General features: G+C 45.0%; 3 protein-coding genes across 3 annotated transcripts in view; 1 reads left to right on the top strand and 2 right to left on the bottom strand.

Annotated features, from left to right (window-relative positions):
- Positions 1 to 2157, bottom strand: part of vwa11 (von Willebrand factor A domain containing 11) — a 28513-nt gene extending 26356 nt beyond the window's left edge. The window contains exon 1 of the mRNA XM_026169908.2: positions 2030 to 2157. Coding sequence (XP_026025693.1) covers positions 2030 to 2052 — 23 coding nt within the window. The 5' untranslated portion in view covers positions 2053 to 2157. The remainder of the gene's footprint in view (positions 1 to 2029) is intronic.
- A 5926-nt stretch (positions 2158 to 8083) lies between these two features.
- On the top strand, positions 8084 to 10370 carry LOC145429158 (uncharacterized protein F54H12.2-like). Its single transcript, XM_080302202.1, has 2 exons — positions 8084 to 8438; positions 8586 to 10370. Exons 1-2 carry the CDS (start codon positions 8084 to 8086, stop codon positions 9830 to 9832), a joined length of 1602 nt encoding a protein of 533 aa, XP_080158328.1. The 3' UTR covers positions 9833 to 10370.
- A 5756-nt stretch (positions 10371 to 16126) lies between these two features.
- Positions 16127 to 18946, bottom strand: LOC113018521 (uncharacterized). Its single transcript, XM_080302691.1, has 8 exons — positions 17662 to 18946; positions 17554 to 17589; positions 17306 to 17476; positions 17058 to 17174; positions 16823 to 16885; positions 16675 to 16737; positions 16484 to 16585; positions 16127 to 16387 (listed from the first exon to the last, which is right to left on the bottom strand). The coding sequence occupies exons 1-8, from the start codon at positions 17732 to 17734 to the stop codon at positions 16284 to 16286; spliced, it is 729 nt and encodes a 242-aa protein (XP_080158817.1). The 5' UTR covers positions 17735 to 18946; the 3' UTR covers positions 16127 to 16283.
- Between the last annotated feature and the right edge of the window lie 624 nt (positions 18947 to 19570).

Raw genomic sequence — 19570 nt, 5'->3', positions numbered from 1 at the left:
AAGAGTATGGTGAGGTTAAGTATTGCTTTAAAGTATGTAATGCACTGCTAGAGCTGACAGATGCTGCCTAGAAAATTAAGCAAAGCTGAGGTTTATCACAGTGAATTTCCCATGACCATCATGTACTTAAGTGTATGCCTATGTGCACATTGGGTGATAAAGGTACAAACTGTCATATTCATATGTCTATACTACAGTGCCTCAGCCTTGGGGATAAGGGGAAGAGCTCAGAGTGGAGCTAGTGGTCCTCTGCAGCCCAGACAGATTGGTGAGATAAAGCATTGCCCCTCAATAATTCAAAACAGATGATTGGATGTATAACAAAGTGTTCTTCAAAGTATTTCTAAGCATTAGTGTAGAAATTTCCAATTTATATGGCTTTTTTGGTCGTTACAATGTGAGGAGTGTCTAGCTGCTACCAAAAACCTCAAATCAAACTGTTAAGAGCATTTTTCCTTTAAATGTTACACAGTTGTTGACAGAAAAAGTGTAAATTTGGTATAAGATACAAACCAACTAAATACTCTCAAATCCCAAGAACATTAATATTTACAAACAAGATAACACAATACAAAAGAACAGGTGACATTATGATTTATACATGCTTACTGACAGTGGCGGTCCTAGCCTGTTTGGCGCCCCGGGCGAACACTCCCTCTGGAGTGTTCACACAAACACACACATATGAAGAGAGAGAGAGAGTATGTATGCAAACGGCTACCAAACAGCCATCATAATTCCTCATACAATGAGAACAGGACAAATCAACAATTGACAATGACTAAATATTAAAATCTGTAACATAATGTATTGTTTGGAGTTTAGTCTGTCACTGTTACTATTTTTACCATTTCTTCTTGGACCAACCCACATAACCCACATAATTTCCTTAGGGATTAATAAAGTATTCTGATTCTGATTGTTTCAGGATGACCTGCCATTATCCAATGACACATCTACTTACCTGTATCTTTTGCTCGTTTCTCCTCCTCTTCTTTTCTCTTTTTTCTAAACTGAGGACCTGATGGCTCTGAACTTTTCTTGTCCATCTTCCATTGGATTTAATTTTGCACTCCAGTATGAACACCCATCCCTCAACCCCAGGATCACCACAACATAACCTAATAGACCTACACCTTAGTTCACAGATTCACTTTGTCTAGGGTGCATTTCTGAGATTTCACACAACCCAGGATTTAAATCATGAATACATAATGGGCTTGGATTTACAACATTATGAATGTTGTGTGTGAGCCTTTAAATCATCAAACTGTAAATTTTAAATTTCAAATTGTTATTGATCCTAAAGTGTATATTTATTTTCTTACTCTTCTTATATTTATTGTTTGTTTACTTGCACTGCTGTAACTGGAGCCTTGTCGTCTCTTCTCTCTATATACTGGACTGTATGTAGCGGAGATGACAATAACGTTTACTTTGACTTCAGCAGCGAGCAGGCGCACGGAGGGCTCTTCCGCTCACTTTTCGAGTATAGAATTTCGAAAAAACATCAGTGCAAATTATAAGTCTGTATCATAATGTCCGCTGTTTTCGTGTTTGTTGGTTTGTTTGTTTTTTTGTTTTATTTTGCGAGTTGGTTATTAGATGCTGCTCAAGCCGGTCAGAGAATTCCCCACCTCCGCCCCCCTCCCCCCCTCCTCCCTGCGCCGCCAGCAGCAGGCTCACCTCGCAAACGAAGGGCGCCCTTACCCCCAGCAAATGGGCGATAGAAAACCGATCGGTGCATATGTCATTCCCAGTATGCGCTGACTGACGCCGATGCCCGTGATGTCGCCCCCCACCACGATGCCGCCCCGGGCAACCGCCCGTGTCGCCCGTATCTAAAACCGCTACTGCTTACACATTCCAAAAATACTCTAAGTTATTTTATTAGGTATGTTGTATTCTTGTACAGCACTTTGGTCAACGCTCCTGTTGTAATTAAATGTGCTATATAAATAAATAAACTATAAACTAAAACTATAATAAAAGATCACATAAACTGGAGAAGTGGAAGTATTTTACTTACCCCTGCATAGAAGAATGAGTCATCTAGGGTTTTTGTATGGTTACGAAGAAACTCCTGACACAAAGGCTGTTTGTTTGTGGTCGAGGACACTTCTAAAAGTTTGCACTCCTCCTCTTTTTTACTTGCCACTGCACAATATGTCTCAGTGCAAGATCAGGCGTGTGTGTGTTTGTCAATGCTTGAAAGACAAAATTTCCTGTATTACATTAGCCTACATATAGTTGTAACTGAATTTCATTTACTTCTTTGAATTTTATTTTAAAGGAAGTACATTTTGTAATCTTCTTTCTTCATTTCTTCTTTGTCTTTAGGCAGAATTAAGGTCAAACATAGGTGAAAGTGTTAAAAGTTGATAACTGGTTCATTACTGCTGAACTGATCGATTCTGGCTCCATTCTGTTTTTTCTTGTATTCTGCTGGAATCAATGTGCATGATTCACAGTTTATACAGCTTCTCGATTCATTCTTTCTCTTAATCGAGCTGTTTTAGCAGCACCCCCTTTAAGCCTCTGTAACGCGTGGTTGAGCAGTGAAGGCAGAAATGAAGGACCTTTAAAAGAGTTCAGCAGTTCAAGCGTCTTTTTAACTGTCCCTTTCCCATTACAACAGTGGATTAGTGCAGCAGATTAACAGTGCAGGTCAATTTGGCCAAAACTAAGAAAATGACTTAAAGTAGATTGGAAAAAAAATGTAATTGGGAATCTCTAGCAATGAAGATGAAAGTCTCACAAATATATTAACTAAGAAAACAGATTTGTATCATGCATCAATTCAGTTGTGCCTTTGGCAGTACAGTCGCTGTGGCTTGCTTAAAACAGTTTCCTGAAATAAATGGATTCTTAAGAAAAGATGTCGATAGGAAGGAGATCCTCCCATAGGAAGAAATAACATTTTTTTCCACTATCCCAAGTGAATTATGTAACTAATCGAAAACCTGATTTCAAATGTAGCCCTGGAGAGAGTTATTCCCATACAGCTTATGACAAAATTTGATCCGAAGTGATTGATGGCCCTAATCACGACCTTTTGACCCCCCGCCCCTCCCCTCCGTGGGAAACCCCCGCGTGACGAATCGTATCCGGAGAAAGGGGGGTGGGAAACCCCCCGCGTGACGAATCGTATCCTGAGAAAGGGGGGCGGACCCCGGAAGCGCGCCATCTGTTGCTAACCGTAACGAATTGCAGCCCGAGAAAGGAGGGGTGAACCCCCGGAAGCGCGCCATCTGTTGCTAACCGTAACGAATTGCAGCCCGAGAAAGGAGGGGTGAACCCCCGGAAGAGCGCCATCTGTTGATGTGAAAAAAAAAGTTTTTAGTGGGAGGGACTGCAGCGAGGGAGGAGAATAAAAACCAGAGAGAGGAGTCCCGTCACAATTTCAAAGTCTCTCACACACACAAGATGGATTCTTTCCTTCTGCAGCCCTCCAGCGGTCCTGTTTACTTGGACGGTGAAGAAATCTGCTCTCCCGCAGAACCCTCGAGCATGGGCGGCAGCAGCAGCGAGTGGGCCTCGTCGATTATCAGCGATACGCCGGTGTCTGTCTACAGTACCAGACCCGAAGCAACCGACACTCCGCGGAAAGAAGGAAGAAGTAAGAACGTCTTCATGTTCCGCAGCCAAATTCCAGCACCGAGAAACTTGCGAGGAGAATGGACTCTGCCTGCTGAGGGTTGTGGAAAGTGGGGCTACATATTCAAATATGAATCGGGGGAGCTCTGGTTTTATCAGTTGAACGAAGGAGAAAGCTTGACGGAATCGAGCAGCATTGTGAAGCTGACTCCCAATGACTGGGCCGTGCTGAAGCTGCTGGTTGCGATGGCTATCGGAGAGGCAAATGAGGATTTCCCCATTCCTGAAGAGGAAGATGTTGCCGCTAAAAGACCCCGGAGAGAGGTAGATTCTCCTCCCCCTCCTCCTCCTTCTCCTTCCGTCTTCGGTGATGAAGAAGAGCATGATGCTGCTGATGATGAAGAAGAGCATGATGCTGCTGATGATGAAAAAGATCCTCCTTCTGACTCGTCTGATGAAAAAGAGGATACTGCTGCTGAGAATGATGAGGATAAAGAAAAGACCCCCTCTGTAGAGGATGTTTCCTCCCCTGATGAATCAGCTGATGATGATGATGATGATGATGATCATCCTCTCGACACAGTTACAGAAGAAGAAGAAGAAGAAGAAGAAGAAGAAGATGAGCCCCTGGCCGAAAAACTTCCAGAAGAAGAGCCCCCAGCTCCAGAAATAAAAGAGGAGAAAGCAGCTCCTGAGAAAAAAGAAGCTATTCCCCCAGCTCCAGAAATAAAAGAGGAGAAAGCAGCCGCTGAGAATAAAGAAAACATTCCCCCGTCTCCAGAAAAAGCTACGGAAGAAGAAATAGAAGCTATTCCCCCTCCCCCGCCGCGAAACGGAGGCATACGCTTCAATGATGACCAGCTGATCAAGACTAAAACAATCTTGTCAACCGTCTGGTCTTCAGGAACCACAGCTACGGGGAGATGGAGAATGAGAGCAAGTCTGCGTTCGACTGACGAGTCTGATGCCCCTGACATTTTTGTCATGGAAAAATTCAACCCCGACTGCGGATTATTTCGCAGCATGATGGTTATACCAGCCAAAGAGTGGGTCGTAAGAATGCTGCAAGTGAGGAAGGATATTACAATTCTTTTTCAAACTTGCCGCTGCTGGAGGGATGCCGTAGGAGTAAGGAAATGTCTCAACTTCTGAAAATCCCCGCCCCTCCCGGACCACGCCCCCCTTCCTTCTGTTTTAAAAGTCCGATCAAAAAGCCTTTTTTAGCTCAGAGAGAGAGATGGACTCTGCACCCCTGCTTCGCGATGAGGAGACCTGCTCCACCGATTGTTTTTCTGACGAGGGCGAGGTGGTACCCGACACTCCCGGTTACTGGCCTCTGAAGCGCCTGAGGCGGCAGCAGCAGCAGCATACCGACGAGATGGACGGCTGGGCGTCTTCTTTATTCATCGACACTGTGAAAACTGCTGTCTATCATCTGGTCAACTTGGTGATAAACAAGCACCGCACCGACGAATGTAATGGATGTAAGATAGACCATCCCAGCCAGAGACAACACGAGTGCCTGCAAATTCTGGAGGATGATTTTTATTCCGACAATTATTATAACATCAGAAAGAAACTGCTCACTCCTCGCTTTGTCCCATCCATTCAACGGCTGTTGATTGCTCGAAACATCAAAACTGAGGATGTTAAAGTCGGGATGGTTGCGGAGACCTTGCTTCATGAGCTGAAATCGGTGAGGAAAGTCTTTGACGCCATCACAGACGCTTATGACAATTTGGTGGGGCAAGATGTGGTTAAAATCGGGGAACTCCGTCTGGTTACGGAGTTTTACAAAGGTTGCTGATTCTTTTCCTGCATGCTTCCTATATTTAACCTTGTTTTTTAAACCATGTATTCTGTTTCTTTTTTAAAAAACAAAAAAAAAAAAACTACCTCATTTTTAATCGTGTATTCTGTTTTTTAAAATCCTACCTCATTTTTTAATCGTGTATGCTTTAAAAAAAAGTATCCTGTTTGTAACCATTTAACATGTTTACCTCATGTTTTTTTAAAAAAAGAAAAAACAGTTTTTGTAACCGTTTGACTCTATAACTGTGTTTTATCTCAGGGTTTTGAATAAAAGTGTATTCTGTTTCTTTTTAAAAAACAAAAAAACCTAACTCGTTTTTTAATTCTGCTTTATTTTAATCATGTATTCTGTTTCTTTTTAAAAAACAAAACAAAACAAAAAAAAAAACCTACCTCGTTTTTTAATCGTGTATGCTTTAAAAAAAAAGTATCCTGTTTGTAACCTTTTAACATGTTTACCTCATGTTTTTAAAAAAATAGTTTTTGTAACCGTTTGACTCTATAACTGTGTTTTATCTCAGGGTTTTGAATAAAAGTGTATTCCTGTTTTTGTAACTTACTTGTATTCTATAAGTGTGTTTTATCTCAGGGTTTTTGAATAAAAATGTATCCCTGTTTTTTGCATGTTAAACCCTCTGGTTTTGAATAAAAAATATTTAAAAAGCATTCATCTCTGGTTTTTGAATAACGTATTCCTGTTTTCTGCACATTAAGCCCTCTGGTTTTTTGAATAAAATAATAAAAGCCGACTCCTGCGACGTTATAACGCAGACGAGCTTTTTATCAGAAGACGAGATGGCCGAGAAAAGTGAGATGAAAAAAGTGTATTATGACCCGCATCACCCAGGTAGTTTCGGAGGAGTAAATAGACTTCGACGCGCTTTAGAAGATGAAACCGGTAAAAAAGTTGATATCCGCAAGGTGCAGAATTTTTTATCCGAACAGGACGCCTATACTCTGCACAAGCCGGCGCGAGTAAGATTTAAGAGAAATAGAGTGTTTGTGACCAAACCCCTGAAGCAGCTTCAGGCCGACCTGTGCGACATGAGACAGCTGTCTGAATACAACGACGGATTCAATTATTTATTAACCGTCATAGACGTATTTTCAAAAAAGGCTTACGCCCGCCCCCTGAAAAAGAAGACGGGTTCTGAAGTGACCGAAGCTTTCGAATCTGTGTTGAGAGAGAGTGAAATACCGGAAAATTTACAGACCGATGCGGGAAAAGAGTTTTTCAACAAGAGTTTTCAAGCTCTGATGAAAAATCACAGCATCTCCCATTTTGCTACCGCCAGCGACCTAAAGGCCTCGGTGGTGGAGAGATTTAACCGCACTCTGAAAACAAGGATGTGGAGATATTTCACCGCGCACAATACCAGACGCTATCTGGAGGTGTTGCCAGACCTGTTAGAAGGATATAACCGCAGTTATCACAGCAGCATTAAAATGGCACCTGCCGAGGTGCGCCCCGAGAACGCGGATCAGGTGTTTCGCAACTTGTATGGAAACACACCCGTCCGTCCTAAAATAAAGTTGAAATTTAAGAAGGCGGATCTGGTGAGGATATCCAAATTGAGAGGGGTATTTGATAAAAAATACGAGCAGAGTTTCACGGACGAAATCTTTACTGTGATCAGGGTCCTTCACCGTTCGCCACCCGTGTATAAATTACAAGATTATGACGGGGACCCCATTGATGGGTCGTTTTATGAGCCCGAGCTGCAGAAAGTGAAACTGACCGAGGACAAAGCGTTTCATGTGGAGAAGATTTTAAAGCGGCGCACAGTCAGAGGGGAAAAACAGGTTTTTGTCAAGTGGAAAAACTGGCCGGATAAATTCAACAGCTGGGTGAAAGCCTCGGAAGTGGTAGGCGTATAAAAAAAGAGACCCCTCGCATCATTCGGCTCATTTTTTAAAATTCATCATGCAGTCCGAAGGGTTTTACGTGACCCTGCCTTCCAACGCCAGCAAGGGCTTATTTAAAGATAACACCAGCGGCTGCTACACGGTAGATCTGGCCAAACCCCTCGAGCTGACCGGAGAATGGAGCGTGGGCTTATGCGAATTCATTTACCCGCGCACATGGTACAATCTATCGCCGGACGCCTCCTACTTGGAGCTGATGCGGACGACGGAGGAAGATCAGCCCCTGGTGATTTTAAAATTCGGCAGGGGAGGTCATTACGGACGCGTTAAAGATCTATTGGATCACCTGGTGCCGGCGATCCAAAAGTACGACCCGTCCTTCGAGGCTTCGTTCAACAACATCACCAAACGTCTGGATATCAAAGGAGTCGGGAGCCATAAAATAAAGGTCTTCCCTCCTCTGGCTTACATGCTGGGATTGAAAACGAACGAGTGGTGGACTCTGTCAAAGCGCTCTACTCCGTATCCGTGCGATATGAACGCGGGCGTATATAACCTGTTTCTCTACACCGACATCGTTCAGTACCAGCCGGTCGGTGACAGTTACTCACCGTTGCTCAGCGTCCTTAACGTGAAAGGCGATTACGGAGACGTGATCAGCATCAGACATAACACTGTCCATTACTTGCGCGTTTCTAAAAAATACATTAAAACCATACGCGTAGAAATTAAAACGGACCGCGACAGATTCGTGGATTTTGTTTACGGGAAAACGATAGTCAAGCTGCACTTTAAACCGGCTTGACAAATGGCTGCGCGTCTCCCGCAGGACCCTCACCGTTTTGTGAGGTATTATGAGGGGCAGGTGGGAGGTTCCCTTCCAGGTTTTTACGGAGCGCCCGTGATGTACGGCAGAGGGATAGGATCCATCTTCTCCAGACTGTTTCGTTTCGTGTCTCCTCTCTTCAAATCAGGGTTCGCCGTAGCTAAACCTCACCTGAAAACGGCCGCAACCAATATCGCTACAGACGCTGTGAAAAGAGTGATGGGTAAGCTGACAGAGCCTCGCCAGGAGGGGGCGGGGGGTATGATGGTCCTCTCCCGCAGGAAGAGGAAACGCCCTCCGGGCGAGCGGATTAAAAATAAAAGCGTCGGAGTAAAAAGTAAATCAGTTAAGGCTGGCAGCGGGAAGAGAAGGAAGCCCCAGAGGAGCTCTGACATATTTTAGAAGAAAATAAATAAATAAAAAATGTCTCTCTTACACAAGAAATCTGCCGAATGCACCCTTGCCGAACTGGATCTATTTTCAGCTCCCATGACCCAGCTATCCATAGAGGATAAAAAATATCAAGAATGTCAGCCCCTCTCTGCTTTGAACGACAACTCACCCATCGAATTTTTCATCCCCGGAGACGGGGAAAAGTATCTCGATCTGAACGACACCATGCTCCATCTGAGAGTGAAAATTACGGAAAGGGACGGGAGCAACATCCCACCCGACGCGGGGGTAGCCCTCATCAATTATCCTCTCAACACAATTTTCAGTCAGTGCGACGTTATTCTGGGGGATCGATTGATTTCGCAGTCCAGCGCCACCCATCCTTACAGGGCCATGATCGAGACGCTGCTCAACTTTTCAGAAGACACTCTAAAGAGTCAATTCAGCGCCGGTCTGTTTTACAAAGACACTGCTGGAGACATGGATTCTATAGTTATAAGCAACGGGCCGAACAGAGGGATAAAACAGAGAGCCGTTTTCACGGCCGAGTCGCGAGAAGTGGACCTGCTGGGTCCCCTCCACGCTGATATTTTCTTCTGCGAGAGGCTCCTGCTGAACTCTGTGGATTTGAGAATTAAATTGATACGCAACAGCGACGCCTTCAGTCTGATGGGAACTCGGGATTCGCAGTTTGCTCTGAAAATAACTTCGGCCTCTCTGTTTGTTAAAAAGGTCACTGTCTCGCCGGCCGTCAGGCTGGGGCACGCCGCGGCCCTGATGAAAGGAAACGCCCTCTATCCTCTTTCGCGCGTTTCTGTGAAAACCTACTCCATCCCTGAAAATTCCAGGATCTGCAACCAAGAGAATCTCTTTCTGGGAGCCATGCCCAAATACGTGGTCCTGGGCATGGTTCATCACGACGCCTTCACCGGGAGGAGGGATCTGTCGCCTTTCAACTTTAGACACAACGATGTAGAGTATCTGGCGTTGTGTCAGGACGGCAGGCAGGTGCCAGCCAAAGCTTTCCAGCCACAGTTTGACCGCGGAAATTCGGTCAGGGAGTTTTATCACATGTTTTCCGCCACGGGGAGACACCTCAAAGATTTACCTCTGAGCATCGATCGCCGGGAATTTAATGAAGGGTACGCCCTTTTTGCCTTTAATCTGGAACCCAGCGAGGATGCTGACGCCCTGTCTCCCGTCTCCAACGGGAATTTGAGGCTGGAGATGAGATTCAGAGTTCCTCTACCTCAAACCACAACTCTCATAGTGTACGCCTGCTACGATTCAATTCTGGAGATTGACTCTAAAAGACAGGTGCTGGTGGATTATTACTAAAATATACACACATGGATAACCTTCAGCTGGAGCACATTCTACATCGCGCCTTGGGAGACGTTTTCTGCGGTGTTTGGGCCTCGGACCAGCTGGCCTTTTTGAGGCGCGACTTTAAACCCCCCGCCTACTTTATAGTAAACACTCACCCCTCGCACTTGAGGGGAGAACACTGGCTGGCTCTGACTCTGGAAAAGGACGGCTCCTCCACTTTTTTTGACTCTTACGGATTCCCTCCCGACTTTGCTCACTATCCCTCGGTCATCTCAGAGTTTCTGGAAGGCCGCTCTGACAAAATACTCTATCACGATCGTCAACTTCAGCACCCTATGTCTGTCGTTTGCGGGCAACATTGCATTTTTTATCTATGTCACAAGGCTCAGGGGTTATCCGTCGGTAAAATACTTTCTCTGTACTATAACGATGTGTTTAAAAATGATGACATGGTGTCTGACTTTCTGAAAGGACGCTGCCCCGCTCGCTCTCGCAGAGGTCATCACGGGGCGTGCTCCTTACAAAAGTTTAAAGATGTGTGTATCAAATAAAGAAACGTAAACAAAAAAAAGTTTGTTGCAGCGTTTTTTTTATTTCATTTGTAAACAAAAAAACATTTGATTTTACATAGAGGTCCAGGTCGGGGAAAGCGTTATTTTGACCCGAGAAGGTTTTCTCCCCCTTCGCGCAGGTGTCTGTCCTCCCTCCTCCTCCTCCTCCACAGATTTAAGACGCGCATACTGATCGCGAGCTATACGGTTATGTATTGAGGATGAGGGTATGTTTGTTTCGACCAAAGTAGTTAAAAACGCGTTCCATCCTTTCGGTCGCGTTTGGTTTTTACTTTTAAAAGAGAGGGAGAGGTTTTTAAATAGATCGATCATGTGCGAACCCCGCACCGCATCCCCCTTGTAAACAAATTCACCCCTCTTTGTCCATCCTCCTCCACCCTCAGGTAATTTCTGCATAATGTAGCGTGCGTTTTTGCGATCTCGAGGGGGTAAGGATTTTAATACTTCTTCCATCATTTCATCATCCTCCTCTCTGGGCCGCTGCACTTGTTGCTGCACTTGTTGCTGCACCTGCTGCTGTTGCACCTGCTGCTGCGCCTCCTCTGGCGGGAGCTGGAAAGTCAGCCTACTCTCCTCGTCCCGGTCCTGTTTAGAGAGTGTGAGATATCTCCGCAGCAGAGACTCGTATCTTTTGATTTTTTCATACGAATTTAGCCGCGGATCCTCCAGTATGGCTTTCATCTTTTCGTCCAAATCGTCTTTGGCAGTTTCTCTGACGGTAGGCTCGGTGGGTCGGGTCAGTTTTTTCAACTCGTGAGAGGGAACGAGAATCATTTTTTTAAACATCTCAGCGTTTTTGAAATATTCCTCCCAGTAGGTTCCCTAGAATGGGTACGGCTGCGGACAGCAGAGGGAAAAGAAACCCTCCCGTTTGTTTCTTTAAAACTTGACGCTTACGGTTTAAACTCGTTTTCTTGTCGGCCAGCAGCCTGATGATCTTTTTCTGGCGTTTCAGTTTTTGGTATTGAGGAGCGGAAAGAGGTATGTTTCCCTTTAAAAGATTTAAAGCTATCTCGCACAGCGCCTGGAGGAAATCCGGGGAGCTGTGAGCGAGAATGTCTTTGCGTTTCTGCGGCGACGCGTGGTACAGAGCTTGCAGTAAGACTGCGTTTCTTTTTATACGCTGAGACATGGCTACTTGGGTTTAGGCAGGTAAATGACGGGGTACTGCCCCGGAAGCAGACCGGCGCGCACTCTGTAGCGTTCTGGGCACGAGGGAGTGAGATCGAGGATTAAATACCCGTGGGGCTCCTCGGTGGCGTCTTTGAAACTGTCTGAGAAAAAGGTTTTTTGCGAAGGGAAAATCTGACGGGCCAAAATCTCAATCTGCAGCTTGTCTCTGGGGTTTTTAAACAACACCATATAATTGGAGTTTAAGCTGATGGTGCGGCTGTATTTTCCCTGATGAAAAACGTTCTGGGTTAGCATCATAACCGAGACGTTTTTATGGTGGCGGTATTGAGTGAAAATTTTAACCACTTCCTGGTGATCCGAGGCCTGAAAGATGACGTCATCCAGCACCACCAGAACGTCTCGGAAATCTTCAAAAGAATCAGGCAGCCCTTCGATAAATTTAATGTTTTTATTGGTCTTTGAAAGCTCCTCATACATGGGTTGAAAAGAAGTATAAATCCACACAATATTCGCGGGCACAGTATCCATGACGCGTTCACAGTTTTCCAAAACACACTTTACAAAATGAGTTTTCCCACACCCGCTAGGACCCACAACTAGACAGGAAAAAGGCACTTTCAGTCTGTGATCAAAATCAGTTTCCTCCATTCTTTTTTTTTTTTTTTTTTTTTTTTTTTTAGAAGAAAACAAAAACACTAGTACCCGAAAGGCAGAGTTGTACCGTCTGGAAAGAGACGTCTCTTGTCGTAAACCACGCGAAACTTTTTCTGAAATGTTCTGTTTTTGAGCACAAAGCCTCTCTTATCCCTCTGAATTCCGTTCTGAGGGGTCTGGAGCTCCGCCTCTTTCATACCAGAAAGGTAACTTTCCACCAACCCGCTCATACTGTCGAAATTGACGCGTTCGCAACATTCTCTCGTCTGCGTTATTCCTTTCATTTTTACCACCATTTTCTTTTTGTTTCTGGTCCGGTAGGCGTAACTCTTTGGACCCGCGGAGACAAATTCCTGGATGGTGTCCCCGTCTAATTCGTCCGTGAGATCCCCTAGATAGTTGCCCAGCTCTAAAGGTTCCTCCCCCTCTTTCACTACGTAGATCAGAGAGTCGGTGTCGGTGTACAGAACGCTGCGCTGCAATTTTTCTAAATACTCGTAGAGTTTTAGGCGGGCGTAGGCTGTAGTAAAAGCGGCGATAAAAACGTTATTGGTAGCGCCGGGAGGTATCACGCACCGCTCGTTATAGCTCCACTGAATTAAAGCCACTTCCTGTTTTTTGGTCTTTAAAAAAGAGACGTGTTTAAAGACGTACTGTCCTGAAAAGACGTAGTTAAAAAACTGACTCGGCTTTCTGACCAGAGCGGTCTGAGTCATGTTGGCTCTCTGAGCAAACTTTCCCCAGAAACTGTTGAGACACAATTTCGAAACTTGTCTTTTGGCCTGATTCACCTCTATTTTTGACGGGTCTAAACGTATGCCCTGATGCCTGTGGTACTCTTCCACGTATTTGTTCCTCTCATCCTCGTCGCGAGCTTCCGGAGGATAACCGGAGGCTTCCTGTTTGCCTTTGAGAAAAGTGTTAATATAGCCGGCGAAAATATCGCTGCTGCTACTATCAAAGTGCCAGACCTCTGTGATTTTAACCACTCTGTAACCTAATTCTAAGGCTTTGTTAAACTCGACGGTGACCCAGACCCCGGTGAGAGCTCTGGCCTCGTCGTCGTGAAGGCACGGACCGCTTTGTTGATTGGTCTCGGCGCAGGTGCGACAGAGGGAGAATATTAATTTACCTCCGGGGGTTTTGTACGGTAGAACGGGGAAATAGAGCCCGCGCGGCGGGTAAACGGTGGCTCTGATCAGCCCGAAATAACTGCGAGGGTCTGCAAAATTCTCTCTGATGATTTGGGGGTGATGCAGAGGGTAAGCGCGTTTGGCGTTGACGTAAGGGTACAGGGATGTGACGTCTACGTAATACACATTTTCTCCTGGCGAGGCGCTGTAACGCAGTCTCAAGGCCGAAGTGCGGCCTCCGTAAAGCCCCGAGCGAGGAGACAGAGGTTCCGGGACTTCGTAGTTCCGCATAAAATTTATAACCTCCTCGTTCGATTTTTTCATCTCGTTCCATTCGTGCTCCCACAGAGTGACCGTGCGGACTCTGTAAACGTTTCTCAGCTCCCGGAGCCTCGCCTCGGCAGAGGCGTGCAGGTCCCCGTAAGGAGCGCGGGTCAAAGGGCAGATTTCCTCAGGCCTGTAGCATTTTGGACAGCCGTGATAAAAGCATCCCAGAAATTCCCACACCCACTTTTCCCCGTTAATCAGCGCGTATCCGTCGACAAAGTACGGGCCTATTTTTTTCTCTCCGCCGGTTGTGAGAGCGTGTTGAACGGGAATTTTCTGAGAGTGAGCTACCCACTCCAGCCACTGAATGGACGCGTGCGAATAGGCTTTGAACCTGCGCCCGTAGTTGTCGGGCGAGGGGATAGCCAGACTGTTTTCGGGTAGGAAATTGGTGAGAAACACTTTCATGCAGGCTGAAGCTATAGTGACGCAGCTGAAAGGGTCTACTTTAGTTTCGCCTATAAACCCGTCTCTGAACTTTACGCACGCCTCTCTCAGAATATTAACGTCGTTTCGGCAGTAATACAGGGATTCTTTTTCAAAGTTAAACACTCCCCGGGAGGCCTCGCAGTGCCATTGCAAAAACTCAGCCCTTTCGGGAGGTGACATGCGCTCCACCCCGTAATCTGAAGGAGGAGGGTACGGACCCGAGTATTTTAAGCGGTCCCGCGAGCTGAATTTGTGAGGAAAAAATCCCTTGGATTTGTCCTCGAAGCCTAAAGCTTTGGGCATAGCGCTGAGACGCATGGTGAGAAAAGAAAGCGAGTCTATGAATTTGAGAAGGAAATCGGATTCTGTGAAACATATAATTTTACTGCCTTGCATGATGAGAGAGGGCGTCATCCCACCCCCCACCAGGTGGCTTAGAATTAAATAGCTGTCAAACCCTTTCGCGTTGTGCGCAACGAACGTGGTCTCTCTATATTTTTTCCTTCTGTATCTTTGGAGAAACTTTTCAACACAGTCTACACCGTAAGCGTGCCACTCTTCTCCTTCTAGAGATTTTGTGCACACTAGGTAAGGGACGTGCGCCCCCTCCCTGTCTGGGAAGGTTTCAAAGTCATAAAAGATTATGGAAGCGTTATCAGAGTTTTCATGTTTCAAAGGTTGGATGTAACACAGGTGTTGATCGTTGTCGGGAGGAAGCTCCGCGCGACAGATTTTACATCTGGCGGCTGTGCACCTGTGCATTCCGCGACGGGAGAGGTGCTTGCAGTCCGGACATTTATACAATTGTTGACAAACGCTGAGGTCTGAACCGGAGTGAATTCTAGGTTGTTTGTGCTTTAAATAACACGCACGTGTGCGACATGATCTGTTACAATCCGTACAGATTACAGAGTCCAGAAAGTGAGAGGGGCATGCGGGGTCAAAACAGAGGTTGCAGCGGTTTTGGCAAAAGTGTTCTTCTCTTTTATAATACCCGCGGTGACATTCGTCGCAAATGTACTGAATTCCTAAAAATGTTTTTAGATTTTTTATCCCGTAATAGTGATGGTGGAATAAGAATAAGTACAGCGGGTGAGGCGTGTTCGGGTAGTCTGTTTCGATTAATGAAAGAGTTCTGTCCTCGGGCGGGCGGTAAAACACGACGATTTTACGTTTTAGTATTTGTTCGAATTTACCTATGTCTGTGAGAGTTACCTGAGTGCGATCGCTCAACCCCGCTAAACGCTGCAGCTCTCTGCCGCGTTCCAGGGCCTGTTTATCTGTGAAATGAGGTTGAGTGAGGTGAATCAGGTTGATGGCAAAACACAGATTATCGTTTTTGTTTTTTACCACGTACAGACAGCGTCGCTTTTTGACTAGAATTTCATCGTCTAACATTTTGTGAATCTTTTTACGCGGGTCATTACTGCCACCGCCTCTAGGATTTCTAATTACTTGCACAACAATTTCTAGGGGAGAGCCTGCGACGATCGCTCCGTTTGATTGTATCAGCCTGGCTAGCAGGTCCTCAAAAACCGGTACAATGTTTTCAGCGCTTTCGTCATCGACGTTAAAAACAGAGTGATTTCGCGCGTGCTCGCTGATGATCTCCAGTTGAACCCGGTCGTTACGACTAACTTCCGGTCTGACCCTATCCGCTAGATCTACAAAATTATCCCTGACGTTGAGGTAAAATTGAGCGAGGTCGCTCGCTTCATCCGGAGAGGGAATGTTAAATACTCGCCTTATTTCGAAATTATTAAAATGTTCGCGGCGAGTCACCGCATCGTTCTGTACCCGAGATCCTCCTCCTCCTTGTTGATGCTCCGCAGGCCGGTCCTCCTCCTCCTCCTCCCTGGGCTGCTGTTGATGATGCTGCTCCACCTGCTGCTCCACCTGCTGCTGCACCTGCCCCTGCTGCCGGTCGTAGAGCTGAAGAGCATTTTCTATCGGCTGCAGAGGGTCAAAGTTCAGTAGACCGGCAAGCCGTTCGTTTTCAATGTTTTGAAGGAGGACCTGCAATGCGTTTTCTAAAGGTTGTAGAGGGTCGTTTGGTGGTGGTGGGGCTATATTGTTTTCTAACGGTGGGGCTAAATGTTCATGGTTTCTGTTTAATTCTGCCACGGCTTCCAACAAAGCCTCAGGAATGCTGTGTTCTTCCGACATGATTTTCTTTATTTCTTAATTCACAGACTTTTACATGCTTTTACTTTACAGGTCCTTGTGTCTGTATATCGATGCATATGTGCGAACTGTTGCGACGTACATGAAAGCGAGTTTTTCAAGGATTCTCTTCTTATGAAGCATCCGTCGAGCTGTAAGAAAAGACGGACAGAATGTATTTTTTAAACCTTACATTTTTTATAGACCAGAGAAGTTTAATAGGATCGATTCATCCCCCCGTCAATTACCTCTCAGTCTTCCGAGAGGAGCTCTCACTCTCCTGATAGGAGGCGATCTGGACGGTTCCTCCTCAACCTGATTTTCTTCAGTCTGATTTTCTGTATCGGTCTCTGTCGGGGAAAATAAAACAGAAGAGATTTAAGAAAACAATCTCATCCTTCCTATTTTTTTGAGAATGAAAAAAAAACGTTTTATTTACCTCGCTCCTCCGCCCGATTGTCTGTAGCGGCGGGGGATTGGTTAGGTAAATCCGCAATCTCGGCTGCCGAGAAATAAAAACAGAAGAGATTTAAGAAAACAAACCTCCTCTTTCCTATTTTTCGAGAATGAAAAAACTTTTTATTTACCTCGCTCCTCCGCGCGATTGTCTGTAGCGGAGGGGGGTTGAATAGGTATATCCGCAATCTCGGCTGTCGAGAAATAAAACAGAAAAGAGAAAGATTTAATAAAAAAAAAAAAAAAACAACCTTTTTAGCTCGCTTTATACCACTCCAAGTCGGGAGGGGCGGTATAGCACACTTGGATTACTCCGCCACATCCTGATATTTATCGAAATGACGGATATTGCATCATATTGTTTACCTTTTGGTTTAAAAGGTATTTTCCTGCAGTTCTCCCGGTATGCGTTGACGAAAATAACGTCGTCGTCTTCTTCTTCTTCTTTTCGCTGCGGCGGGGTCTGTATATTCTCGGTTACCTCTGTCGAGAAATAAAGCAAAACTTTTTTAAAAAATCTGCTCCGGGTCGGGAGGGGCGGTATAGCACACTCGGATTACTCCGTCACATCCTGTTATTCAACAAAATGGCTGATAATGCATCATATTGTTTACCTTCGATTTTAAAACTTTTTTCTCCGCGGTTCTCCCGGTATGCGGAGACGGAAATAGTGCCGTCTTCTCTTCGATGCGGCGGCAGCGGAGATTCTGCGGGGGATATGGCTTCTAATTCGCCGTGGAAAACGGCCGGATTTCTGCTGTTACTCACTGCATTATCGATTGTTTCTGTAAGTATCAGAGCATGGTTAAATCAAGTCTATCTAAACTTGTTTAAAAAATGGTATATACTTATTTAAACGTACCGTAGTCCACTTGCGTGAAATCATTGATGTAGAAATCTAAAAGAAAGTAATCAAATTATTGACATCTCTGTTGATATATAATTTAAAGTCGTAAAGAAAAAAACTTACCGGGGTGAGGTATGAACAGATCCGGCGAGATGGCCCTCTGATCGGCGGCGTTGTTTGAACGGGATGCTGACATAATATTCTCGGATTCTTCCTCGCGATTGGTAGAACTGTCACAGATAGCGACTCCCCTTCCGCTTCTTCTCTCATTTTATCCTAGTCTAGCGAAGCATCTGTTTTTCGCATCTTTCTCTTGACAATACCGGTAGTTAGAGGGGGTTTGTTTTTTTTTGATTGCCTTCTTGCGAACGCCGTCTGTTTTCCCCCCATTCCGCAACGGTAAAATATGGCTTTGAGACGGGTATTTGTTTTACCAAATGGACAATTGCTGTCTGACCTTGTTCTTGCTGTTGACAAAACTCGGCTCATGGTTGACTCGTTCCCACAGAGGGGGTGCTTTAATAAACTTATTCGAATAATTAGATTTTTTTTTCCTCGCTAAGACTAGTTTTATGGGGAGATGTAAAAAACAGGGTTACAAGCAATGATAATATCGGATGCTGACTCCTCAGCGTCATCATTTTCTATCTATTGAGAAAACTTATTGTAAAAAGTAATGAAGAAAAAAACTCCTCCTTGCCTCGCGGGGTGTGTGTGTGTGTGTGTGTGTGTGTGTGTGTGTGTGTGTGGGCCTTCTTGTGAACGCCGTCTGTTTTCTGCAACGGTAAAATACGACTTTGAGACGGATATTTGTTTTACCAAATGGACAATTGCTGTTGACAAAACTCGGCTCATGGTTGACTCGTTCCCACAGAGGGGGTGCTTTAATAAACTTATTCGAATATGAGCTTTTTTCCTCGCTAAGACTAGTTTTATGGGGAGATGTAAAAAACAGGGTTACAAGCAATGATAATATCGAATGTTGACTCCTCAGCGTCATCATTTTCTATCTATTGAGAAAACTTATTGTTAAAGTATTGAAGAAAAAACTCTCTACTTTGGTCTGACAAGGAGCAGGTTGCGCAAAACCTACCTCATATAGATGTTTTAATAATAATAATATTTTTTTTGGAGGGCGTGTTATAGGATATAAGCATTGAGAAAAAAAAAACATAAAAAAAACAAAACTGATATCTGCTGACTCACTCCTCCTTGGTCCGCGGGGTGGGGGTGTGTGTGTGTGTGTGTGTGTGTGTGTGTGTGTGTGTGTGTGTGCCTTCTTGTGAACGCCTTCTGTTTTCTGCAACGGTAAAATACGGCTTTGAGACGGATATTTGTTTTGCCAAATGGATAATTGCTGTCGACAAAACTCTCATGGTTGACTCTTTCCCACAGAGGTGGGTGTGTGTGTGTGTGTGTGTGTGTGTGAAACAAGATCGCCTGTCGCTGGTTTGTTTTTTCAGTCTCTTGTAAAAAAAAGGACTCTCAAAAGGAAAAGTAGTATTCACTAAGCGCTATTTATTCAATTTTTTTACACATAGGCAGCCTGTAGGTTACAAGCGGATAGAAAGTTCTTCTTTTCATCACAAGCTATGGTGTATCTTAAAGGTTACAAGCGGATAGAAAGTTCTTCTTTTCATCGCAGAATCATCTGCTGCATCACCGCTGTGGTTAGGGAACATGATGCAACAGGTCTAAAAATGACTAGACACTTCCGGAGTATTTCCGGTAGGGTCATAAGGTCCGGATCGATGCCTTCCATAGTAAATATGCTGTATTTGAATATGTCATATTCAAAACCTTCTTCTTTGGGAGAGCAGATCTCATCGGACACAGGACCGCTGCGGGGCTGCAGAAGGAAATCCATCTTGTGTCTGTGCCTTAGAAATTGTGACGGACTCCTCTCTCTGCTTTTTTATTCCCCTCCAACAGATGGCGCGCTTCTGGAGGTTTCCCCCTCTCTAAAAACTTTTTTTCCCAACAACAGATGACGCGCTTCCGGAGGTTTTCCCCCTCCCTCTAAAAACTTTTT

Source organism: Astatotilapia calliptera, chromosome 6 (assembly GCF_964374335.1).
Source record: "Astatotilapia calliptera chromosome 6, fAstCal68.1, whole genome shotgun sequence".
NCBI classification, from domain to species: Eukaryota; Metazoa; Chordata; class Actinopteri; order Cichliformes; family Cichlidae; genus Astatotilapia; species Astatotilapia calliptera.
Note: the sequence above shows the minus strand (reverse complement) of the source record. Positions and strands in the feature narration are given on the sequence as shown.

What these genes read in the sequence shown, in the direction of transcription:
- LOC145429158 (XM_080302202.1), top strand. Translation starts at nt 8,084, where the DNA reads ATGGCTGCGCGTCTCCCGCAGGACCCTCACCGTTTTGTGAGGTATTAT. An exon ending in TAAAAGCGTCGGAGTAAAAA is followed by an intron (nt 8,439 to 8,585) that starts GTAAATCAGTTA and finishes ATCTATTTTCAG; the next exon opens with CTCCCATGACCCAGCTATCC.
- LOC113018521 (XM_080302691.1), bottom strand. Translation starts at nt 17,734, where the DNA reads ATGTCAGCATCCCGTTCAAACAACGCCGCCGATCAGAGGGCCATCTCG. An exon ending in AAAAAGTTTTAAAATCGAAG is followed by an intron (nt 17,175 to 17,305) that starts GTAAACAATATG and finishes ATTTCTCGACAG; the next exon opens with AGGTAACCGAGAATATACAG. An exon ending in AATACCTTTTAAACCAAAAG is followed by an intron (nt 16,886 to 17,057) that starts GTAAACAATATG and finishes ATTTCTCGACAG; the next exon opens with CCGAGATTGCGGATATACCT.